General features: G+C 39.7%; 2 protein-coding genes and 1 long non-coding RNA gene across 6 annotated transcripts in view; all 3 read left to right on the forward strand.

Annotated features, from left to right (window-relative positions):
• Nucleotides 1–7,420, forward strand: part of LOC103706192 (autophagy-related protein 2-like) — a 29,910-nt gene extending 22,490 nt beyond the window's left edge. For 2 of the 3 annotated variants that reach the window (XM_008790232.6, XM_039116341.3), the window contains exons 11-14: nucleotides 783–985; nucleotides 6,037–6,233; nucleotides 6,910–7,138; nucleotides 7,226–7,420. In XM_008790232.6, the coding sequence (XP_008788454.3) occupies nucleotides 783–985; nucleotides 6,037–6,233; nucleotides 6,910–6,970 (461 nt within the window). In that variant the 3' untranslated portion in view covers nucleotides 6,971–7,138; nucleotides 7,226–7,420. Of the gene's footprint in view, nucleotides 1–782; nucleotides 986–3,143; nucleotides 3,218–6,036; nucleotides 6,234–6,909; nucleotides 7,139–7,225 lie in introns of all 3 variants that reach the window. The other variant, XM_039116340.3, reaches the window with a different exon arrangement.
• A 2,326-nt stretch (nucleotides 7,421–9,746) lies between these two features.
• On the forward strand, nucleotides 9,747–11,754 carry LOC149753446 (uncharacterized). The gene is made up of 2 exons (XR_016413126.1): nucleotides 9,747–10,828; nucleotides 10,931–11,754. It is a non-coding gene; the product is annotated as an uncharacterized LOC149753446 (long non-coding RNA).
• A 5,832-nt stretch (nucleotides 11,755–17,586) lies between these two features.
• Nucleotides 17,587–25,063, forward strand: LOC103706191 (cysteine-rich receptor-like protein kinase 43). Of its 2 annotated transcripts, none has more exons than XM_008790230.6 (5): nucleotides 17,587–17,990; nucleotides 18,087–18,229; nucleotides 18,364–18,580; nucleotides 21,356–21,771; nucleotides 24,286–25,063. In XM_008790230.6, the coding sequence occupies exons 1-5, from the start codon at nucleotides 17,930–17,932 to the stop codon at nucleotides 24,700–24,702; spliced, it is 1,254 nt and encodes a 417-aa protein (XP_008788452.3). In that variant the 5' UTR covers nucleotides 17,587–17,929; the 3' UTR covers nucleotides 24,703–25,063. The 2 variants fall into 2 exon arrangements, with proteins under 2 accessions (XP_008788452.3, XP_008788453.3); XM_008790231.6 differs by having other exon boundaries at nucleotides 17,591–17,990; nucleotides 18,090–18,229.
• The last annotated feature ends 1,409 nt before the right edge of the window (nucleotides 25,064–26,472 follow it).

Raw genomic sequence — 26,472 nt, forward strand, 5'->3', positions numbered from 1 at the left:
TGTTATTTAGTTTGTTTAAAAGTTAAAATGACAAGCAAGTAGTTGATTTGTAATCTTGAGTCAGTGTTTAGTATACCGGTGATTAATCTGATGGTTCGAATATATCTTCTAATATACTATTTAACAAGAATTTTTTGATTGCATTGCGTTTTGATTTCATCTGATGTGCTCCTTTTGAAGGTACCACATAACCTTGTATATCATGCATGTGTTGCATGAATATACAATTCATGCTAAGAATAGAGAGACAGGTCCCTTGCTTTATTTCCTAAGTCTAGCCTTTACTCCCATGGAACTTAATTGCTTTCAAGTTTCAATAATGTTAGTTGTGAGAAAAGTTCTCTGTTGCTCCATTGAACATTGTGCATGCCTCCCCTTCTCTCTCTTTTCAGTGTCTTTCTCTCGTAGTATGATTACTACACTTCTTTAATTTTTTTTTTGAGGTATTTTGTTTTTTCAAGCTGATTAGATTTTTTATGCATCTTCCTTTGTTGTGCCAGCACACAAATCTTGCTCATAGGATTCCTGTATTTTGCATTTGTATTCTGTGCCTCCAGAACTAGTTCCATTGTCCAGCAACAATGATTTCTTATCATTCCATGCTGCATCTAGTCTTTGAAAATTAAGCCCTGTCCATTTAGTCATGATGACTATTTCATTTTGTGGTGGATAATTTTAATTGATTTATTTTTGGTTACATTGTCTTTTTCCCCCCTCTTATGGTTGCATTTTGAACTAGCTATATGAACTAAAATTTAATGATTTACACACACTATTTGCAGGGGCAATAGCTTTTATTAGAAGCATTTCAATTGAAGCTGTTGGGCTAGGGGTGCATTTGGCAGCTGGAGCCCATGAGATCTTGCTTCAAACAGAATACTTCCTTACAAGCATTCCATCATCTGGATCATTATCTGAAACGAACAGAAGAAAAAGTAATATAAGATCTAATCAACCTGAAGATGCACAACAAGGGATCCGCCAGGTAGACTTCCTTGAGCAATGTAACTATGATTTGATAGTAAAATGCATTCTTCATGATATATCAAATATTTGTTCTGTTTTGATGCACATTCAGGTATTGATTGCTTGGTTCCAAATAAGCAGAATTAATTCACAGAATTTTAAAGATAGGTTTAATAATTGGTTTTTAGGTATAAATTACACAAATGTGAAGCTTGATCTGATAAGAAACCAAATTTTAATATTTTGTTGCTTGAGATGTCATCCACAATCACCAGTTGGGATTTAGATTAACCTGTTATATGCTAAAGTTTTTAATTTAGGAGGGGAATGAGGATTGAAAAGCAAGTTATTAGCTGATATTTGTAGTTTCTCAATGAATAGGCATGATATTATGAATGTATTGACAAGAATAATTTGTGAAATGTCCACAAAGGAAGTAATGAAAATGGAAAAAGAACTATTTTTCCAAAAAAAAGAGATTTTTTTTAAAAGATAAATTGGAGAATCATTACATCACCAGGGTACTAGATAAGGAATTCTAAATGTTATTTAAAATCATGGTCTGCCAAACCAGCCCTGAACTGCTTGGAATTGATCCGAACCGGGCTGTTCCAAGTGGAGCCGGTTCTCCCTTCCCCCGCTCTTCTTTTAAGCCTTCTTAGGGTTTCCTTCCTAATTTTTTCAAACCTCCCCTCTTGGGGCCACTCGACGAGATTTTAAATATCGGTATGTATGCTGTACTTTAAATATATATATTTAATTGTATCATTTATATTTTATATCACACTAATTGATTTTAGGATATTTCATGTTGCTTCTTCTAGCATGCAATATCTCACTAATCATTTTATATTTTGCATCACTCAAAACTATCAAGAGACATCATTTAGGATGTATCAGGATCATAGAAATATTAAAAAATATTAAAAAACATCAAGAAACATCAAATTGTACTTAAAATCATTGAAAAAATAAAAAAAATTAATTACCAATAATTCAAACTTTAAAAATATTGAAAAAAATTAGCGTGCTAGTTTGAAACTGGCACGCCATTGCATACCGTGTATCGGTAAGGTACCGAACCAGCCAAATTGGCATGCTGTTGCATACCGTATATCGGTACGGTACCGAACCAGCCAAATTGGCATGCTGTTGCATACCGTATGTCGGTACGGTACCGAACCAGCCGCCGATCGGTATGGGTCCTGATACCAGTTTCGCGGACCTTATTTAAAACCATCCCATAAAGAATTGCTAACCTACATAAGATGCTTAAAGATACATGCAGAAAAATTAAGATTAGTTTTAGTCTTCATATAATCATGGTATTAACAATATATTATATTTCACTTTCACAAACAATTTGTGCATTGTTAATCATCTTGGATGTGTGTATTGATGATTATAGCTCACTAAACAACACTAAAGAAAAACTCAAATATAAACTTCATAACATTATTTATGAAATTCTTTTAACCTAGCTGAAAAACAAACCGTAAAATCATTACTTGTTAAAACCATATTGGAATCATTGGATGCATCATATGGGATTTAAAAGTATGACTCAACCTTTTGCAAAATTAAGGACCTAGATTCAACACAAGTGGTATTGTAGTGACCTAGGATTTCACCCTAAAAGGCTAGCCAAAAGGCATTCCAGGTACACAATACTTACCCAACACACACCCGGTGTGGGAATAAACCTACACTTGCATGGGTGATCAAACACTCCCACTATTCAAATGTGGGACTAAATACATCTGGCAGGTTATCACACTCTTCCACAGTTTAAGTTCTACCATCCTTATCATTAAAGGTTCAATCACAAACATGTCGCATTGTAGTCGGACCTAAAAGGGCCCATGTTGCATAATACTATTGTTGACATAGGCCATGGGCTGGGTCAGCTTTGATAGCATTTGTAATGGCCTAGGATGTCACCCCAAAAGTCTAGCCTCAAGGTTATTGACTAGGGTCCTTGAACCTGCTTAAGGACTGAAGACCTCCCTTGTGCACCTCAATGTGGGACTTAACATGCCTAGGCAGGTTATCACAAGTATTATATGAAATGTGCTGGTACATTGATACATGATGCATGTGGTTGATTTTTCTTTCTTTTCTTGTTAGAGTTATGCATATTGAAAATTTTTCAACATTTTTCAACCTTACATGTTTAGGGTTGTAGACATGGTCATCCATGCAACTTGACTGCTCAGATCTTCATTGAAGGAGTGAACCACAGAAAAAAAGGGTGAGAAGTGCCCATAAATCGAGATTTTGAATATGCAGGATTTGAGTGTTTTAAAAAGATAATGAGCTTTTGTAACTATTCTTCATCATAGTTATCAAATTGACTACATTCTATGATCCAAAAGTCACATTTTGTCAATGTTCTAACTAAATGATATGGTCTATGATTTACTTATGGTCATGGCTAGATCCAAAATGACCTCTAGTGATCTCTAGGCCTCCACATCTGACGATATTCTCCATCATTCCTCACTAAATCAAATGGAAAGGAAATCAGAAAATATAGAAAATTCTCAAAAAAACTTTGTAGATGATAAATTAAAACGTAGTTATTATTTGATAGAGTTAAACGTTTGTGTATAATGGTTGTGTGACCCACAAGTATCTGATAGTGATCACTAGACAAAATTCCAGCACTTAGGATCAACTATGGAGTACAATCATGACAATGAAAGGTTAAGGGAATATTGTATGTAAAACTATTATAATTAGTGAATGAAGACTTGTATTTCAAACATAAACCTCCAAAACTTCTTATTAGATATATGCTAGGTCTTTATGTAGATTGGTATCTTTCAAATTAGATTAAAATGTTCATCCTAATGTTAATGCATGAAAAAGAAAAATGTAACAAAATTCTTTGATCTGCACTTGTTCCCTTTGGGAAATGTAGAGACAAAAGATGAGAAATGTCAACAGTCTAAAGTCTAAACTAAGAGACACCAATAAAATGGTATTTGTTTGGCAGAGACATCATTGCCTAGATTTGCCTCTCATTGAATGCTTCACCTATTGTAAAGCTGTAGTTCCAATTCCAAAATTCAGACTGGAGTACAAAGACTGAATTTTAAAGCTTACCATGCTTGGTGTGCTCGATATTTGGTCAAAGATAGCTCGTAACCATGAGAAGTTTTAATTCCTCAGAGATGTATGGTACTGGCATGACTAGCCTATCCTGTCAAGCTCTTAATCCTTGTTCATCTCTATGTTGTCAAGTCCTTACTCCTTGATCATCTCTATTACAACTTTTTAATATTGGTGTGCCTTTTCATTGTGCATCTTCTCAATCCATACAACAAACCTATAAACAAAACGTAATATTTATTCCGACAATACAATCTCGATTAAGGTTCGCTATATCGGTGCATACCATCCCTATTGGGCATACTGTATTGTATCGATGCTGAACTAAGACTTAGTATAGGGGGATTATTGATTCTCAGTATACTAAAGCGACCCCTGTACTAGGCATATCGACATTGTACCAGCATGGTGTAGTTACAGGGCGAACCTTGATCTCGATTTTTTGAATGTTACTTTGACCTCACTTCCTTTATGAAAGCATATCCTATGCAATAAAATCTTTCTTTTTTTTTTTTTGCTTTAACGGGTTGATCATACTATGCGTGTACGAACACACCTAATAAAATTAGAAAATACAAGCTCACGGAGTGCTCGAGGCAACTCTCTCTCTCTCCTGACTACAGGGTACTCCCTGAATGATTAGTTAGATAAGCTGCCACCCTGTCGGCTGCCCCGTTGGCCTTTCTAAATACATGCTTCGCCTGAAAGGGCCCCCATCCCACGTCATCGTCCAGATATCCCAGAGCAAAGGGTGGTCCAAGCTCGTATCCCTCGGACCTTCTGGATCTATCTAATCACCGTGGCCCAGTCGCCCTCTAAGATCACCGAACTAGCCTGTAGTACTCGCCTCGCATGTCGAAGGCCCTCCCAGGCAGCCCTCACCTCCGCTCCGAAGACCGATACGTCGAATAACTGGCAGCTGCTCGCTACCACCACCCTGGAGTACGGATCCCAAATGACAAATCCCGCACCTCCTCTTGTGCCTCCGTCGAAAGTAGATCCGTCGAAGTTGACCTTGAGGAAACTCGGGGGTAGGGGCTTCCAGGTGAAGAACACCATTTGAGAGACTGCCTGAGTAGAGAGGAAATTCTAGGTGCCCCAAGCTATCAAAGGTTCATCAAAAAGGGCTGTGTGTCTGACAATAAAATCTTTGCTATATCATTTCTCACAATCACTGTGTGATGTCCTTATCCTTTTGCTCAAAGTTCTCGAACTTGTGTTTTTGACCTCTCACTATGCCATCTCTGGCCTCATTACATTTAAGACCATGACAAATGTTCAATTCAGCTGAAATTCCATAGTTCTTCAATGTTATTTATAAACATCTCAGTTTCATAGTATTCGGTGTATCTCACTGTGGGCCACTAAGCTTCAAATTTTGGTAAGTATTGATCTTCATTTTGTTAAATTTGCCTATGTAGTTCTGACTCTTAGTATGGAACATTAAAGGGTGATTCATTTATCTAGATATATGGTAAAAGTTTTCATGAATATTTTCTTGACAATGGAAAATAGAGCATCCAGATAGGAGAAGCCATTGTAATATTTCATGACTTATTACATGGGAATTTGTGTTTAATGAGTCTGGTTTGCTTCCGTAATTGTTGGTCCCTTTAGTAAAAAATAAACTGCAGCTATAATGTGAAGTAAAAGAAAGTTTGCTATGGTTTAATTAAGAGGGTTTGACTTACATTTAACAGCATGAAGTTTGTTCATTGCATGAGATCATGGGACCTTGTACTTTTTATAGGTAAATTTAACCAATTCATCAAACCTGTTTTGGTAGAAGTAGCTTTTATTATATGCAGAATATGTTACTGATCTCCTCGTCCAGACTTGATTTGCATGATTAACTTGTTTTCCAGCCTCTGTAAGATCTGTTTGTGCTTATAGGCCATTTTCCATTTCATTCTAGGCTCTATGTAGCTTGACGAGTCTTTTCCTTCTTGTCTGCAGGCTTATGAGAGTCTTAGTGATGGTCTTAGTAGGACTGCCTCTGCTCTACTTAAGACTCCTCTAAAGGCTTACCAGCGGGGTGCTGGTGCAGGATCAGCCCTGACATCTGCTTTCCGGGCGGCTCCTGCCGCTGCTGTAGCTCCTGTCTCTGCTTCTGCTGGTGCAGCACACTGCGCACTTCTTGGACTTAGAAACAGGTTATTTCTTCACTCGAATTGCTTAAGTGGAAACATTTTTTAAGTTCATTTATACACCTTAGGCAAATACCCCATACATCATAATTGAGGCAACTAAGTCAGTTCAGTAGGACTCTTCCCTATTTATGGACTTGACACAGAAAATACATCAGCCTGTACATGCAAACTGGTACTTTGTCAGTGTTGTGTACTGGAGTGATTAATTTTCACAAACTAGAAGAGTGTCAAGGATATAGCACTTCACAAAAGTACAAGTATTTTAAATATTCAATTTTTTTGTGAAAGCAATTAGAGAACTGGATTAAAACTACTTAGCGGGACTGGATTCTTTGGTGTAGAAGCTGGACAATTTGAATACTTGTCATGTTTCTGGCACTGGTTTAGCAATCTGGTACCTTACAACATAGTTGATATTTCATAAGATTGTAGTATTATAACAATAATATAAGAATAGGTGATTAACTGGATAGCACACACTCTTGGCACTGTTTTCCTTTTGTCTTCTAGGGATGACAGTATTTTATGAATTATGCTGGTGCGCAGACATCTCTCAGTAGTAATGAAATATACAATTTCTTTTTTTCAAACTTTCGTTTCTTTTACTTATGAATATTGACATTAATTAACTATCCAGCAGCTCAGTGCCCTTTGCTAACTATTAAGTTTTGAACTGCAGCCTAGATCCCGAACATAAAAAAGAATCTATGGGGAAATATTTGGGATCTTCTCGATCATAAAAGTACAAAAAGCAACGGTACAGCTTGCTAGGTGGTTGCACTAACATCCTTACGGGCGTTGTTGAAAGGAATACGAAGCTGTATCTTTGATCCTTGTCATTCAGATTCATTTAGTTTATGAGTTGGATATTTTCTCACCCAGATTCAGGTTACAGCCGCCTGTAAAAAGTAAGTTAATATAGAATTAGTTAAGCTTCCCTGTGTAATGGGCCACAATTTTTACAAAAATTGATTGCTTTTCTCTGGATCATGCAGGTGTATAGCAATTTAAACAGAGATTCTTTGTGGAACAGAATAAGAAAGTAATCCCTGTACAATATGTAAATAACCATATGACACTGTCATTCACTCAGCCATATAATTGTACTATGCCTGTAATCAGTGTGTATTTACAGTTTAGCACCACATTAATTGTAATATTTAACGCGCTTCATTTGTTTGAAAAAGAAATTTTTCTCCTGATTACTTTCTGGAGGCAGCCTCAGGAGCAACTAGGCTAGATCGAAGAAACTTTATGTGCTTATAGATCTTATTGTGATTGTCACTACTACATCGAAGCTGTCATGTCTGCTACTAAGAGACATATGAGATGCACTTCAACGCATGGAAAATGTTATGTAACCCATGATTTGCTCTAGTGTGTGCTAACTTGATTTTTGGTGAATCACCTAGGGCAATATAAGCATTTTTGCCCTGATAACACCCCAACCCTCTCTGAATTGCACGAAAGAGTGGATTGGCAGAGCTCTGCTTTCATATATAAGAAGCTTGATGGCTAACATCAAGATTTGTGTATGCAAAATATCCAACATCACGTTACTGGTCACCTTTTTTGGCCTCATTTCTGATCTCACACGCTTGGTTCCTCTCTGGGCCAAGAAGTCCTTATTATCCAAGGCAATCCACACTCATGCGTCTTAAAAGTACGCGCCAAAGCTGAATCCACTCCTGGAGCGTGCTCATGATGGAATAAACTATAACCCATAGAAGAGCAGGATGTTTTCAATCAATTTACTGATAGCTCGTCAATTGCCTAAGATTCTTTTATAGGCAACCTGATGCTTTTTCTGCATTGAACAGGATGACCATGGGGCCGGGTGCTTGACCTCCAATTGGACTCAAAATGAGAGGATCATTATGGGTTGAGTTGATAGCATTTACACATAGAGTTGTTAAGCAGTTATAAAAAAAAAAGAAGCATTTTTTTTGATTTACCTTATTAGAAGTACTTTTTTTATTGGTATAATTTTGATGTGATGCACATAGAGAAGAATGTTTGTGATAATTTGATTGGAACTTTGCTAAATCTCACTACAACAAAAAATCTGTTTGCCGACCCTATATTGCCGACGCTAGATAAAAGCGTCGGCAAAATTTTTTCTTGCAACAGTAAATGCCGACGCTTTTGGAAAGCGTCGGTACAAAATCTTCCGCCGACGCCTTTGTTAGGTTATCACCGACGCTTATAAGCGTCGGCATAAGGGATAAATGCGACGACGCTTATAAGCGTCGTCGGACTTCATTTCTCCCACAACAAAACCCGATCGACCCTCTCCCTCCGCAGCCTTAAATCCCTACTATCCCTAGCTCGCTCACGCCGACCGACTCCCCCCTCCCTCCGCCGATCTCAGCCATTCCCCTCCTTCGAGCGACCCCAAATCGCGTTCCTCCGCCGCATCTCCTTCCCCTCCTCCCCCTCTCCGTTGGCCTCCTCTCTGTGGATATCTCCCGCCTCCTCCGCCGCAGAGCACTCACGCGGCGTTTGAAGTTTGGAGCCGGCAAGGACAGGGACAAGGCCAGGTTTGGGATCTTCTTCTCTTGCTTCGATCTTTAAATTCTAGATGTTCTGGATCTTTAAATCCGTGCTTGCCACCGCCATCCACACCGGCAGAGCCTGAGGGTAGCTATCCTCCTCCGCCGCCTGGGATGCCGAATTCTGAATACTACCCTCCATCATCAGGTTCATGGGTTTGCTCACATTGTTACTGGGATTTCTTCTATGCAGTAGCCTTCCCAATCTTTTCGTGCTCGCCGCTCGGGATCGCCCTCCGCCCTCATATCCTACCGCTCCGCCGCTCGGGATCGCTCTCGCCTCCCTTCTCCTCCAACCCCTTGCGCGGCTCAGGTGAGATTTCTTCTCCTCTTCTCTTCTTCTTCCTAATATAGATATCCGCTCGTAGAACCATGGAACCATGGACTCGCACCGCTCCTCCATCCTTCTTGCCCCATCGTCTCCGCCCCCGACCCCTCCCCGGCCGCCAGCACAGCCACCGCTCCGCTCCGCAAACTCATTTCTCGGACCGAACGGCATTCGCCCTTCCCTCTATTCCCTCGTTCCCATATTTTCCCCAATCTCTCCCTCCCTCCCTCCGCGATGCCCTCCGAGTTCTCCGTCAATTTCACTCCGCCATGATGACCAGTCCAATCCAAGAAGAAAAACTCCGTGATGGCGGAGGGCTCCACCTTCTCCTCCCCCAGAAGCCCCTCGGCACCCCGAGCGGCGGCGGCGACCCTGTCCCAACCCCCAACCCCGTCATTCTAAATCCGTATTATGATTTATAATTTTATTATTTTTAGTCATATTAGTTTTGGTTCAAACTCAACATTTATTGGCCGGTCCATAACCCGTACCAATCCATGCCAGCTCATGCAGGGACATGTTATAGCATACCAATATGTGCCACAGTCTTGAAAGTTGATACAATTTCATTGCTATCGACAGCTGCAAAACTCTTTTCCTTACACTAATGTTTCGACTTTTATGTATCCTGTAGAACCACGGTGTCTGCTCTTCTTCCTGCAAAGGTTTACAAGATGGGCACAATTCTTTCATTCTGGATCTATGCCTGTACCAGTTTACTGGAGTTCCATATATACTATCACAGCATTGTTATGTTTTTAAAACATTTTAACAGTCATGGGGTTTTGAATTTGGACTGGTTAGGCATGATCGATGTCTATTACTCATTGTAAGTCTTAAAAGTAGATGAATTAGAGAATAGCAGAGAAAATATAATTGCTTTGAATTTTCACTTTTGCTTTTACTAAACAATTTTATTTCTGTTGTCAGGGAAAAAGAATTAGTAACTATGGTACATGTTTCTATTATAAGAAATCTGGTACATGTTTCATCTGTTCTCCTATTTGCTAATGAATTATCATCACTGATTAAACAGATAGTTATAATCTGCTAATGCTATTCCTTTCTAATAACTGTTTTTTTTGCCTAATGGTGCTATCCTTGCCTGTTACATGCGTAATTATATATGAATAAGAACAGAAACTTTATGTTCTTATTCATATATACTAAATTAAACCTTGGTACCGTATAGGTATCTTACCGGCATGGTACGGTCAGTATGGGGTGGTACAAATCAGTATGACAGACCTTATGTATAACAATGGCCAGAGTAAAATTCTCGAGTTTCTTCAACCATGGTAGCTGGAAAGTTTCTATTGAGGGTGCTTCGCACAAGTAATCATCCTCAATTTTTTTAACCCCTATCACTTTAGTGTGAACTTAGTGTCCATTCAACACATGCTTTATGAATGATTGGATGCCCATGACTTTTATTTATGGTTCCATCTAGGATGCTGTTTGTTCTGTCACTCCACATCTTTGTTTACTGCACTGAATCATTGTTCCAAGTAACCACATTTCTTGCAATATTTTTGTGTTGCATGCACTTCAGCTAGCAGAAGTAGTTGTTGTGTCCTAGTTTTTGCTAGTGGTTTCTCCTGTTGTTATTGTTTGTTTATCAATCATGCTATTTAATCTGGCTTCTATTAAATTTACTGATATATAACTTGCAGGGCACTGGGGATTTGATGACTGCACTTTTGCTGGGATGGAGCAATGTAAGGGTTTTACTTACCATTTTCAGCTCAATAGCGCCATATTGTGACATCTATTCATATTTTAGAAAGTAGCAGTGATTTATTTTGCATTATGCTGTTCAGAAATATCCAGACAATCTGGACAAAGCCTCAGAGCTTGCAGTATCAAGTTTGCAGGTAATTATTTTTTTTTGCCTCCTAGCATTTTTCCTATGATTCACCTTATAAGCTTCTTATGACCAATCCTGTCGAATGAATTCTTTGCTTTTGTGGAACTGGTTGATTGTTATCTACTTATATGCTATGCTTAATATTTAATTAATATTTTCCCTTTCATCTTATGCTATAAAAACTAAAGGAAGAGCATTAACCAATACAAAGACACTATAAACAATGATTCATGAATGATTGGTTAATTATAAGGTTATTATAATTAGTTTTGAACTAGGTGGTCAAACTGAATTTTCCTAGAAATATACATCACTATAATAACCTTATAAGGTTATTATAAGGTTATTATGATACTTTATGGTCAATATGATATGTTTGAATTTTGGTATATAAAGCTTACATGAGAGTTTAAGCCTCAAGTGCCAGAATCATAGCTGCTGCATTTGTGTTATTCTAACCTTTAAATATAGGGTGTATCAGCTGTTTCTTGATGTGAAAAGATCGGCACAGTATTTAATGGAGTACCAGAGCCAGTATATGTTCAATGAAGTGCTGAGGGAGGCAGATGAAGATGAAACCACACAATTTTGATCTGGGACATGTAGAGTTCTATCTGAATGTTTACTTGTCATGGTAGGGTAGGATTACAATCGAAGTATTCTGCTCTTGCTTAATTTATGTACTATGGTTGTGTGGAATCTTGGATCAAGTCAAAAACAAGATTTCCTATGTAGAGGGATGTGTTCTGTTTAATACTTTAAATCTTTGACAGACTAGTTGGTTTTCTTCTATATTGGTTCACACATTTTTCTTATCGCAATGGAGCTCTTTGATTCAAGGTTTTTTCCTTGACAGGATGATTCTGTATTCTTGGCCGGCTCATCTGTATGGACCTTGCATTGATGAAAGGCATGAACACTTGGTGAGCGAAAGAACAAGTACTTGCAGGTGTCATGGTACGAAAACATGACGTGGATTTCTAGGAACCAACATTCTGAAGCTTTCCTCAATCCAGGGAACCCCGAGTTTTTGGCCATCACCAGATTCGCGCCTTAAAGCAGAAGCTTTCATTCTCTTTCGGCCCCGTTGCATTCCAGAACAGACTGTATAATCTTTGTTTGTGGTGGTTAATTGATATTAGAATGGCCTCAACACCCGAAGGTACTTCTATATTTGAACATATTTGAGCCTCTTGATAAGTCATTAAATATTTATGGCATTAAATATCTTTAATGCCATAAATGCAGAATCATAATATTTAATGCCATAAATTTTTTTTTAACGAAAAAATATTCTAACGACGCTTTAAAGCGTCGTTAAAATCACGAAATTTTTTTTAAAAAAAATAATATTCTAACGACGCTTTAAAGCGTCGTTAAAATCACGAAATTTTTTTAAAAAAATAATATTCTAACGACGCTTTAAAGCATCGTTAAAATCAAGAATTTTTTTTTAAAAAAAATAATATTCTAACGACGCTTTAAAGCGTCGTTAAAATCACATTTAACGACGCTTTAAAGCGTCGCTAAAAAGCGTCGCTAATTTCCGACGCTTTTGCAAGCGTCGGAAAACATTTTCTCCACTGTAGCATAGGCGACGCTTTGCCGACGCTTACGAAAGCGTCGGGATGGTTTTTAGCGACGCTTAAAAGCGTCGTTAAAGGCCAAAAAAAGCGTCGCTAATGACCACTATTCTTGTAGTGTCTTGATGGGAAGACCAAAGATGACTTGTAAGCCCATCTTGATTTGAAAGACATGGGCATAAGACAAGAGCTTCATCTGAAAGTGTTTGTTAATAATAAAATTTATATACCTCATGCATGTTATATAATATCTATTTAAGAGAAAGATCTTTTCCTAACAGTTCTGAAAAATATAAAAAAATTTAATAGGTATGCATTGAATATTTCATGATGTATAAATCTCAAAAAATAAAAAATTTCAAATACAAAAAGTCATGATGGTCACATTTTGATGCAAGACATCTTGATCGTCAATGCCAAAACAAATTGTTGCAATTGTTTCTCAATTGTCATTATTTTTTAAGGTATTATGTTTCAAAGTCCTTGATCCTTGAGAGCTTGATTAATTGGAGTCAAATGTTGCACTTACACTTTGCCATATAAAAAAGATCTTTCCTCCTGGGTTTTTTCATTATTATGGTTCATCTACTTATTCACTTAGTTTTGGAAGCTAAACTTGGTGGACTAGTAGACTACAGATGGATGTATTCTATTGAGAGGTGATGGTTCTAAACTCTATAATTCTAATTTAAAAATCTTTAGCTTCGACAATATCATATTGATGTTGATATTTCAAAAAAAAAAATAATTTTAAAGGTATATCATGCGCTTAAAGAATTATGTATGCAATCAAGCCCATCCCAAGGGCTCGATTGCTGAAGAATATGTTGCTGAGGAGTGTTTAATATTTTGTTTAATATATCTTAAAGATGTGGAGATTGTTTTCAATCAACATCAAAGAAATTGTGACATTATAGAAAATGCATAAGTTTACAAGTTGTGAAAGAATTTTGGGGTTGAAAGTGTTGTTTTTGATCAAAAATTATTGGCACAAGTACATCGTTATGTCTTACTTCATAGTGACATTATATCCAACTATAGAAGGTAAGTATGGTTAAAAGATAATTTAATTTAATATCATCTTATATATAATATTCTCAACTAAAAATTTAATGATTGTGCAGAAAATTTTTGATTTCTTAGCAACGAGTCAACTATAACATTCGTCCTAACCCAAGGATTGAACAATAATAGTTGGTTGAGTTATTTTCCAGATGGCTTTTCAAATAGGTTAGACATATAATACATTAGGTTTTTTTTTTTAATTTCGGTGGACATTAACATCGAACAATTAATTATCAGTTGAATCATATTTTTTAGGTCCCAATGATGATGGAGAAAAATTATTCCAATAAATTAATAGTCATTGCTTGAGGTTCGAACAATATTATAAACATATATAATGGTTTTATCATCATTGGTTTTAAAGTTTATATTAAAGAGTATAAGAAATTTAGAAAAAATTAAAATAGTGGAGTTATGGTGGAAGCAAACATAAAAACTTATTATTGTGCCCTTACAGATATTTATAAGATGGATTATTATGGAAAGTTTAAGGTAGTATTATTTTGATGTGATTGGGTGAATATAAACTTACTTAGAGGTTTGAAGCAAGGCACAAAGAGGTTTATACTTATAAATTTTTCAAGGTTGATACATACTGGTGTGTTATTAAAGGATGACCCATTTGTTTTTTCATCTCAAGCTTAATAAGTATTTTTTGTGCAAGACTCAATAGATAAATAATGGGTTGTTATTATTAAGACTAAATCTAGGAACTTGTATGATATGAAAAAATGGTTGGAATAAGAGAGTGATGAGACTTAATACTTAGTATATGGTTTATAATGTTGTGCCAACTGATGAACTAAATGCTACAACGAGTTTGGTTAAGACGGATGTTGAAGGAGAGAATAATAATGTTTGGTTCTTATTGGTAAGAAATATTTACGATGTATACATTGTACGAAATATTGTTTTATTTTATCATGTTCATTTAATAAATATTATTTTTTATCAGCAATTCATTTAGTATTGATTTTTATTTAACTAATATTGATTTTTATTTATGTATATTAGGTAATATCATGCACTGAGAGAAATGATTTAGAGATGTGGAGTTTTGGCATTCTCAAGCTGGATCATCTTCTGATCAATTCTTGTAGGCCCAATAGCCCCACGAGCCCCAGTAGCTCAATATACATCAGCAGCACGAGCCCCAGTCCAAGCACGAGCCTCCTATTGATTATCCAGACGAGGAGGTTATTATGGATGACTTGCAGATCTAGAATAATTTAATTTAAATATTATATTTTTATTCATGCAAACAATTTAAATATTTTATTACACTTGACTTCATTTCATATAAACCTATTTAATAGTTTGGAATATGGTTTTTCTTTTAATTTGATTTTCGTGGATGGATAGAGGAGAGGGAGGACGAAATAGAGACCCACTTGAGCAAAGAATGTGTGGTAGCTTGTGAGGCTGAGAGGATCATCATCTGATTCAACCGAATAGGGCAGCCCATCAAGAAGGCTTGAAGCATATTAGCAATTTTTTTAGGATCGGTTGCGCGGAAAGATCAGTTGTGCTCGTTTAATTATGCTAAGTAGAATGATATACTTCCTTCATATAAGGTTGAGCTTCTACGAGTTATGCAGATGAAGAATTAAATTTGATATTGTATATTAATTTGCTAACTATCATAATTATGTAATTTGATTTAATATTTATAACATTTTTTACTTTGGTGTAGAGCAATTTTGTGCTTTCTCAAGATAGCCATGACTGGGTGTTGAAGTCCCTCAACTACAAATAGAAAGAATTTAAGGGGAAGTTGAAGATGGACTACAAGGAAGAGGGTATGACAGAGGAAGTTACTCATAATTATCCTCCAGATATATACTCTCATCAGTGAAGGAAGCTTGTTCACAACTAATTTTCTAAGCTTTCTTATCTCTAGTTCTAACGTCTTTGGGTCTATGCTATGGAGTGAATCTAAAAGCAACATGCATGGCTCCTCCTAAAAGAAACATGAGATAAGAAGATTCCAATGTCCTCTATTAACACATCAAAAAAAAAATCAATTGTTAAAAATATTTTTTCCAAGAAAAAGAAATAATTATTTGCAAGTAAAATATACCAACAAAGAAGTAGAATAAAAGTATTCTCTCAAGAAAATATGTTTCTCCTTAATCCACCTGAGCACCTTTCCTTTGGCAATTCTTGTTCCAATAGATATACATAAACTCATGTTCTCTTTAGGTATCCTCCTTCATAGATCCCTAAAAAATCACATTCTTTTAGAAAGGCAGCTTTCAAACACAAGTTCTTGTCTTTATAAATTTACAACTCACCTCAAATGAGACTCGAACACCTTGGTGTTTAGCTTCTTTTTATTGTTAGAATTGATCCACTTTAGATATTTGAGCCTTTTGGTCTCCCGTGATGAAGGGAATCATGTAAAGATTCTATGGAATTATTTTTTCGATGTCTCTAATTAACTACAACACTAAATAAGAAAACTTATGTAAATCAATCATCTAAGAAAAGAAATAAGAAAAAACAAATCAAATAAGATAGAACACTCACAATAATAAAAAACAAAACTAAATAGTATGTGTTGTTTCCCTCCCATAAGGCTTGATCCTGCAAGCAAATCATAATTAGCGGCAATTGGTACAATATAGCATTGGTATTAACTCTTAGATCATGTTGGACAAAATCCATATTACTATTGTAAATATTCATATTGAAAATCAAAATTAATCAACCCTTACGTGGGTTAAACATGAGAAACTTATTGATCCCATGCTGCCATGAAATGTTCTACTATTCACCTTTCCTTTGTACCCGCCTCTTTCTCACGTCATTTCCCTCCGAGTATAGGCATGACATATGAGAAACAATTTGATCTCATTAATCCATCAACATGAGAAAAGTTAAAAAAAGAACATGCCTTTTTTCTTAAGCTATACTCACTTCAATTGACAAATATCCTAAAGCTAACATTAAATCTTAACTCTAGAAATTAGTAAATATCATTGGGAAATGATGTGGGGTCGGAACCCCGACACCAGCCCGCACACCGGGCGAGCAGGGAAAGCATCCGCGTCCTTCCCGAGGTATTGTCCGCTCTGGGATTGCCGCTTCGGGTCTGCGGGAGGTCGCCCAGGGCCGTGGCCCAATGACAGTCACGAGCCCTGACGGCGCGGGGGTCCGCGGAGGTTGCCCCCTACCCTCACGGTTTTGTCCCGCAAAAGGGCCCTCGGTGAGAAGAGGTGTTTGCACCCCCCATTTAAGGCACAGACCTTTCCGCTGATTACCCGATGTGGGACTAAACTGGGAACCCCATCCCACAACACAGCCCCCCCAGCGGGAAGGTCTGTGCGTGGCCGGGGCCCTTCCTCTAGCGCCATCTGATGTGGGGTCGGAACCCCGACACCAGCCCGCACACCGGGCGAGCAGGGAAAGCATCCGCGTCCTCCCTGAGGTATTGTCCGCTCTGGGATTGCCGCTTCGGGTCTGCGGGACGTCGCCCAGGGCCGTGGCCCAATGACAGTCCCGAGCCCTGACGGCGCGGGGGTCCGCGGAGGTTGCCCCCTACCCTCACGGTTTTGTCCCGCAAAAGGGCCCTCGGTGAGAAGAGGTGTTTGCACCCCCCATTTAAGGCACAGACCTTTCCGTTGATTACCCGATGTGGGACTAAACTGGGAACCCCATCCCACAACACAGCCCCCCAGCGGGAAGGTCTGTGCGTGGCCGGGGCCCTTCCTCTAGCGCAATCTGATGTGGGATCCAAATATGCTCCCACTACCACCTCAGTGGTATCCAAATATCCTATTGGATCTAAGACGCTTTTCCCAACTTGGCCCTATCATAACTTGCTCCAACGTCGGAAGTCAAAATCCAAAAGCTAATCAGGTTAGGGTTAAGTTTGGGTCCAGCGTACCCCAGTCAGGCCACATCCGTTAGCGGTGAAAAGTATGTAGCGGGGGAGGCATCTAACTCAAGTCTGACCCGTTTGTTGCAGCAGATGCGGTCAAGATGCTGAGTGGCGTACGGCGTATCGCTGGGGCGAGCAGGTGAAAGGAAAGAGAGCATGTACAATTGCAGATACCTCATCTCACTGCTGTCAAGTCTTCCAACCCCCTCGCTAACCGCGTCCGTCTCCAAGCATCGCCACCGAAGGAGATAGCCATAATTTTTAAATAAAGGGCGAAAGAGGGGCAGTACAACTTTTTTATTAATTAATTCTTCCGTCCGGCAATGGGCTGATTAGATAGGTCATCCTACCCGTCTCCGGAACCAAACCGACCATCTCCCTATATACCAATTCGGATCGCAGCAGCAACTTTTCCGAGCCGATGAAACCGCGGACATTTCTGGAGAGCCTCATGAAGCGCATCTTTCGTCGTCGTGATCGAGGTAGCTGATTCGGTAGATCCTATATCGTTTTTGGTCTTCTTAATTAGTTCCAATTTGTGGGAGGGTTTTGATTTGGATTGAGTATTGCAAAAAAAGCAGAGGCGAAAGAGGAGGAGGACTTGGAGGCGATCGCGGCCAAGGAGCAAAAGATGTTCAAGTACGAGACGCTGATGGCTGCCACCCGTAATTTCAGCCCCAAGCAGAGGCTCGGAGAGGGCGGATTCGGACCGGTTTTTAAGGTAAGAAGGTGTGTGATGATGATGAGATCTATTTATTATATTTGATCGGATTTTTATTTTTTGGAAAGAAGAGGTAATTGGATTTGGGGAATTAAATCAGATGATTGAATTGAATCGAATTGGTTGGTTTATAGGGGAGGTTGGAGGATGGGAGAGAGGTGGCGGTGAAGAGGCTGGGTCGGGGGTCGAGGCAGGGGGGGAGGGAGTTCACGAACGAGGCGATGCTGCTGTCGCGGGTGCAGCATCGGAACGTGGTCAATCTCTACGGCTACTGCTCCCACGCCGACGAAAGGCTCCTCGTCTACGAGTACGTCCCCAACGAGAGCCTCGACAAGCTCCTTTTCTCCCGCCGTAAGCTCCCCCTCTCTTCTTCTTTCTCCTACTCCATCCCCAGGCTCATCCCCCTTTTTTTTTTAACTTTTCTTTATTTTTTTTCTTTCGGTTTTACTGTAAAATTAAAAAAAAGAAAAGAAAAGGAAAATAGTAAAGGTCGCCCATGTGACCATTTCCCATCGATTATTTCACGCGGCGGTTAAAAGGCTTTAACCGTGGTCTTCCTATATGAATCTCTGCGGGTTCACCATATAGGAAGAAGTCAGCAAGGACGGAAGCTGACGCTCAGGGTGGCGTCATAAGGGTGCCTTTAGATACGAGCTACCTTTTGGATGGCAAGACCTGAGAGCTTGTGCTACGGCCTTGTCAATTGTCAATGCCGTTTTGAGTCTCCTTATAAAAAATAATTTTATCTGGCTGATTCAAATGAGGCTCAGCTTACGGACAGGTGTCCACTGTCGGAGCTGGACAAATAAGTCATGCTTTATGAATATTGTGGGACATTAGGCAAGCCACATTTTCTTTGGGTGCATGCACCAAGCACGTATATTGGAGAGAAGATTTTGGAAAGGAAAATGCTGGTCATGGGAAGTCTAATTCAATATGAGCAAGACTAGATATAAGTCTTTTAGGTTGTTACTCGATTACACACGGGTCCCATGAAGGTTATAAACATATTACCTTATTCCATGATTAGCTGATCATAATTATATGCTAGTCTTCTTCCTTCCAAGGTAAAGTTGTTCGCTAATTATATGGTTACATCTCTTTATTTATTTATTTCCATGTAGTATTTTGTTAAGTTCTAAACGTTTTGTGTATGTGCGGTGGGGGGAGCTGGTGGGGTGGCCGCATCACCTAAAACGTGTGGCTTCTATCCAAAACTAGTCTAGTTTCACAGAACCGTTTGTCTTTTATATTGGTGAAATCGTTTAAGACACATGGATTAGTGAGATAGTGGCGGAATTTAGAACCTAGTCATTGGGTCAGGGCTGGATGATAACTATATATGCTCTTCCTTAACATAGAGGGAACAATAATGTGATGCAGAGGTAGTCATCAAAGATATATGTTCTCCTTCATCTCCACGATGCCTTGTGGTCGTATTCCTAGGATGAAGAAAAGTCACCCATCTCTAAGATGGATCATATTGTAGTTATCTAGGGATTTTGCATTGCAAAAGTCAACTACAGAGAATATGAATTTAGATGTAGCAATCGTGTTAGGTTGGATATAAGACATATCAAAAGTCTATCAATCCAAATATAATATGTTTATTTAACAGATTAAAAATTTAGATATGCATCACGGGCAATTCAGTCCAATCTACGAGTTGAAACAAGTTAAATATGTTAAAAGGTTAAGAATTGCCGCCCCTATTTGAACTCTATCCATCAAATGCTCGCATGTGATTTGTGAGCCATGACTCCATATTTTTTATAAAATTTCAGTACTATTTTCTTAATAAAAAACCTTTTACTTGTATTGGGATCTGTGAATGTGATGCTACTCAATAATACTTTTTCCCTTTTACTCTCCTTCCTAAGAGTAGTTTCACTCTGTAGTGATTCTACATTTCCACATTTTCTCTTATCTGCGTCGAAGGTGACTCCTAGGATTTCTATATTTTGGAGAACATGGTTTCTTTGTAGCCCTCCTTGTGTTCACACTCGCACCAAACTGATGGCGGGTGGCCCGCTTGATGTGATCTATGTGGGCCCATGAGCCGATCAAACCGCACTCTTTGCTCGAAGCTCGAGTAATTAAATATAATTATATTATTGAAATTGAGAGCGTAAACACCCTCGTCAAAGTCGCGTGGTGAGCAGGAAGCATTTCTCCAAGCAAAACCTACGTCAGCTGGTGGAATTCCATCACGATATCACTTTTTATATCACTCCTTTCGCTCTCGGCTATAGCTGATTCGCTTCTGGCCGCAATAGTAGGCTGACACGTCGGCAATCTAACTATTTTTTAATAGAAGTAATAAATTATGTCAACAATTAAGAAATGATATGATGTCATGTATAGGTTTCATGACTTCCAACAACAGGACATCTGATATTTACTCCTCTCGCTCTCGATAATGTCCACTCGGACAGGAAACATGGCGAGCCCGGACGATTCCCGGCCACAAATATAACTATTTTCTTAGAAACTACCCATAAAATATCTTTTTTTAACGTATTCTTGCGGACTCACGGCAAGCCGACAACTTTATGTTTACCGTGTCTTGATCCAATTTGTCAGTTTTGATAGCAAAGGTTTGGGGAATTCCATCAGGGTATCATTCACATTACTCCTTCCACTGTCAGCCATGGGAAGCTTACAATGTCAGCCAAGTAACTATTGTTTTAATAAAAATAACGTGTTTTTTAAGTATTATTTGAACAATAACTTTTAGTGGACTATATCAATCGTCCCGTGGTGCTACTTTGACCGTATCTTCTATCTTGAACCTAGTTCTTCGTTTCACACCCTTGTTCTCCAGCTAATTAACGCCACTTGTGACGTTTTATACTCATAAGCTATTTGACAATTAGAACGAATGGTGGCCAAAAGTGGACGCAAAATAGAAATGGCCTTGACCCCACGGAAAACACTGCTGATCTTTTGAAACAGTCGTAACGGGCAGGATGCTTCGCAGAAAGAGGCAAAACCAAAACGTGATCTCTTTGTATGTGAGTGATAATAAATCCAATATTTAATAACTACTACAATTTTTCTGATAATATGATTGAGCAGAAAATTAGAGGATTAATGGCGTTGAGCTGACGTGTATATGCATGGCAGGAGGAGGAGTAGGAGATGAGCCGGAGGTTGGCCGGCGGCGGGTGGAGCTGATGGACTGGAAGCGGCGGTATGAGGTGATCGTGGGGGTGGCGCGGGGGCTGCTGTACCTGCACGAGGACGCGCACACACCCATCATCCACAGGGACATCAAGGCGAGCAACATCCTGCTGGACGACCGGTGGGTCCCCAAGATCGCCGACTTCGGCATGGCCCGCCTCTTCCCGGAGGACCTCACCCATGTCAACACCCGTGTCGCCGGCACCAATGGCTACATGGCGCCCGAGTACGTCATGCATGGATCCCTCTCTGCCAAGGCCGACGTCTTCAGCTTTGGCGTCCTCGTCCTCGAGCTCATCTCCGGCCAGAAGAATTCCTCCTTCGTCCCCAACGCCGAAGCTGACAGCCTTCTGGAATGGGTTTGTGGACCTCTTTGTCTCTTGCCTTATGTTTTGTTTCTCCTTGGCTGAAACTAATGTTCATGAAAATTTATACGAAGATTTGAATTTAGAACATAACATTTTATCAAGATAAACGGTTGAAATCAACAAATATTGGATATTAATGGGACAAACTTCCAAAATAATGGCCGTTAGATGTAGCAAATGCGTCTACAACCATCATAATGGCCACTACTTTAACTCTGTAAAGATTGTAGTGCGCTCCACGGATCCACTCCTGTTATTTTATTGTTTGTTGGAGCCCTGATTCAACTGGTTGAAAGTTCCTTGTACCTTTTTGAAAGGTTCTTTATTTTTTTTTGAAGAAAAGTTCAACTGGTTGAATGTTCCAAAGGTTATAAGCTTGAAAATTTCTATGTGCAATATTAGGCATTGAGCAGTTGAGGTTTATAATTTTTATATTTGGAGTTGGAAATGTTTGAAATGTCATTGCAGGTGCTTATGAGGCTTACCCTGTGCATCTGGTTCCAGTATTCTTCAATTTTGATATGCGCCCTTAAAGCCTTCCATGGATAAAAAGATATTAGAATGTAAAGTTTTGTCAATCAACTAAGCTTGACTTTGTTTTCTTGTTTAGCCAACTTTGGTTACTTGTAGAATGAGATCAGGCCGGTCCAAATACAAAAGAACTTCTTTCGTACATTGAATGCAAACAAACTTCACTGTCTGCTTTTCTGCCCCCTAGTTGATTGTAACAAAATTGGGAGGAGTATATATGAATAAGGTAATAAGGCTTGTTTAGTTTAGCTGTTGTTTTTGCATTTATTGTTTCTAATATAAATTAATAAAATACCACAGGGAAATTGATGTTGAAGAAAGCATTTCCCAAAGAAACTTATGCTCTTGCCTGCTTTTATTTTCACTCATTTTTGAAAGCAATAAACCTATGCTACCAAAAACTCTATAGATTTTACAAAAAAAAACTCAAAATGCAAAAGGGTGTCGTCATACATGTTGTTCAGTCTTTTGTTCATTTTTCTTGGGTCTCTAAAAGCAGAAATAGAAAGCAAAAGCAATACCAAACAGGTCCTTAATTTGACCCCTTACTCTTAATTTTGAATGTTTTGGAGCACCATAGGACACCAAAGCTTTCAAGCTTTCTACAAGGTATACATGACCAACCTTTTGTGGGCTATATAAGATAATGAATTTTCGTTGGAAACATTTGGCAAAATCCTAAATTAATGTGTATGAGTTCTGTCATAAATTTTGAAACTCAGTATCTACTAGTTATTTTCTTCCTGAGGAATGGAATGTTGGTTAAGTGGAGGATCAAAACTAATTCTTAAATGTCTAATATATTAATTACATCCTTTTAAAATTTTTGAAGTAGACAGTGTTACATGTTCTCTTTTCCCTATCAAGTAGGCATCTGATTAAATTTATTCTCTTTGAAATTGTTGGCAGTATTCTCCTTTTCCTTTGTGGTGAACACTCAAAGGCCATTCTATTCAACTTTTCAAATCTTCATGAGATGATATATCCATTTGACCAACTAATTAATGTTCCCTTTTTCTATTTATAAAAAGAGAAACAAAAACTAATCAATGTTAGAAGCTGCAATTCCAGTATAGAATATTGGATGGGACTCTTCATCATAAGCTGATTTGGAGTATGATTTACTGTCTGATGGTTGACTTGTGCGTCTCATTCATTATACAATTAGATGGATGGCTTGACAGTGATTTGTGATACAAATTATTCTCTTTACATTGTTTGTGTAGTTCTTGTTTTGCATTTCGATAAACATCCAAAGGCCATCATGTTCGACTTATGATTGCGGCGGTTAGTTTTTCTAATGGAAGAGCAGGGAGAATTTTTAGGCCAATGGTCATTACGGATTCATTAGAATTTGGTGTTTTAAAGGGGGAAAGCACCCATCTGAATTTCCTCTGTATCAATGGATATTAGTATTTGAAACCTTTTAAAATTTGATGATGAAGCCTTGGTGTTTCACATGCAAAAGTCTCTTTTTGTTCTTCTCTTGATTTACCCACCAAAGCAACATCTATAAAAACCTAAGATCAAATAATCTGTACGCAAAGAATATATTAGGTGTTTTGACCATTCAATCCTCTGATTTGTTCATCAACTTAACAGCATGTGTCTTTTCGTTGTCAATGAGCTCTTTCCACTAGGAATTTATAAATGATCACAATTATTCTAGAAAAAGGAGACACTGTTTTAGGCAATAGTAAGAGGATACCTGCTATACACCTGAGTTTGATTGCAGCAACCCACTCAGTGCCCAACAGGGTATTCATCCTGACTCCAACATTAAGTGATCCAGTAGTCACTCAATACGAACATTGGTTGAGAACAGATGACAAAATGGATTTATCTGAAATTCCTTCTTTAAAACATTAATTCTTGTGTATTTGCATCCAAAAATCTATCACTTTCTGTTTCTTATGGTTTTTCTTAGTATACTGATATTATAACCTTCAGTTTATGTCTGCTTTATGTGCTCAGGCTTGGAAGCTCTTCAAGAAGGGGCGGAGTCTGGAGATGATGGATCCTACCATGAGATCCACAGCAGTCACAGAGCAAGTTGCGATGTGTGTGCACATAGGGCTCCTTTGCACTCAGTCAGACCCCAAGATGAGGCCTCACATGAAGAGGGTGGTGGTGATTCTGTCGAAAAAGCCAAGTACACTAGAAGAGCCCCTCAGGCCTGGCATCCTTGGTTCCAGGTACCGGAGAAGAGCTCATGGGACCCGAGGTTCCAGCTACTCCTTGGGTGAATCCTCATCAGGCACGACCTCTGCCTCCAACTCTACTTCTACCTATGCCTCCACTTCCAACTTAAACAACACAGCTACCACCTCTACACCCACCACTGCAAGAAGCCAGACACCACATTCAGAACAACACTCTATAGAACACTAGATTCATGCTTATTTTGAATTCTTTTTTGTATTATATCGGTAGGTTGTAGTTGTATTTAATTGTCTAGTTTTGCATGTCAAATTTTTTATCGGGATTGCTTGGATGGAGTCTAGATTATTTTTATTTTTGGGTACAAAGGATCGAGTTTAGATGAAGATGCAGGAAGTGAGTGTTCTTTTTCTCAATAAAGATATTGATGTGAAAATTTTCCTTTGGAGGTTCGACATGGAAAGTGAAGCGTCTGTTGGTTTGTTACTCTGCACGAGGGCTATCCTCCACACTCGTGGCCTTCGTTGCCATTTACCCTTCAGACGATGTAAACAGGTGATGAGGAACATAGTGAAGGATATTATTAAGTGCATCTGCTCACGCTGTTCAATTCTTTTCTTCTTCTTCTTCTTTTTTTTTTTTTTTTTTTTTTTTTTTTTTTTTGCTAAACCGGGCGATCTATACAACACGTGTACGGATACACCCAATAAAATCGGAAAACAAGACATCCCGGAGCTCCCGAGGCAGCTCCCCGTCTCCAGCCCATAAGGTGCTCCCGGCATGGTTGGCCACATACGTGGCCACCCAATCCGCAGCCCCATTAGCTTCTCGAAACACATGCTTCGCCTGGACCACCCCTCCGTCCCTCGTCATCAACCCGATATCGCGGACCAAGGGATGGTCGGCAGCACCGGCTCTCAGACCCCCCTGGATCCAACTAATGACCGTAGCCGAGTCACCCTCCAAGATGACAGATCTAGCTGAGAGCACATGCTGAGCGTGTCGAAGACCCGTCCAGGCAGCTCTCAGCTCCGCTCCAGGGACCGTACAGTCAAATACCTGACAGCCTCCTGCCGCCACAACCCTGGAGGTAGGGTCCCGAATAACAAAACCCGCTCCACCTATCGTGCCACCATCCAGCACGGACCCATCAAAATTGACTTTGAGGAAGCTTGGGGGCGGGGGCTCCCAGGTGAAAAACACCGTGTGAGAAGCTGCCGAGGCAGAAGGGGAGCCCCAGATATGCCGAGCTATCAAAAGTCCGTCTAAGGAGACAGCACAACTAAACTCTGCCGCCTGCGCCCGGGTGCTCTCCGCCACGAGCCTTGGCGACTTGCTCTGCTCACCAAAGGTTCGAGCATTCCTAGCCAGCCATATCTGGTATGCTGTGCAGGTCGCTCTAACCGCCTCTTGGCGAGTCAATGGGTTACCCGACCACCCGCGAATAGTTCGTAAGAACTGGTCCCCATGGGTCCAACCATCCCATGGCAGCCCCGCCGCACACCACGCCGCCCTCGCCCATATGCACTGAAACAGTACATGGTCCACCGACTCCTCAGCTCCGCATGCCCCGCACTCTGAGGGCAACCTCAAACCCCGTTCGCTCAATACTGCTCTTGTCGGAAGCCGAACCCAAGCAACCTTCCATAAGAACAGTGCGACCCTCGGATGGAGGCCTAGGCGCCAGACCCAGGCACAATCCGGCCCTGGCTCATGCTCTGGCCGGAGCACACGGGAGAGGTCCCCCACCCTCACTCCGGTCCTGCACGACGTGCTCCACACCCGGGTATCCGGACCCACATGCCCCGGGATCGGAAGGGACCTAACCCTCTCAGCCAAGTGTGCCCCAAACATGTAACCCACCCTATCCTCATCCTAGGCAACCCCGCCCAGGACCAGGAGGTCACAGACCCGCAGTCCCTCCACTGCCTCGATGTCAACCGTAGTCGGCCAACGTCTCAAGGGTAGGGCACCCACCCATGGGTCACCAACCACATCAAT

Source organism: Phoenix dactylifera, chromosome 5 (assembly GCF_051530095.1).
Source record: "Phoenix dactylifera cultivar Ajwa chromosome 5, Ajwa_hap1_PhDact_Kaust_v1.1, whole genome shotgun sequence".
NCBI classification, from domain to species: domain Eukaryota; kingdom Viridiplantae; phylum Streptophyta; class Magnoliopsida; order Arecales; family Arecaceae; genus Phoenix; species Phoenix dactylifera.

Bases quoted from the DNA above. Each gene is read 5' to 3' on its own strand.
- LOC103706191 (XM_008790230.6), top strand. From the start codon at position 17,930: ATGAAACCGCGGACATTTCTGGAGAGCCTCATGAAGCGCATCTTTCGT. The intron at 17,991-18,086 runs GTAGCTGATTCG...TTGCAAAAAAAG, and splicing joins CTTTCGTCGTCGTGATCGAG to CAGAGGCGAAAGAGGAGGAG. The intron at 18,230-18,363 runs GTAAGAAGGTGT...GTTGGTTTATAG, and splicing joins GATTCGGACCGGTTTTTAAG to GGGAGGTTGGAGGATGGGAG.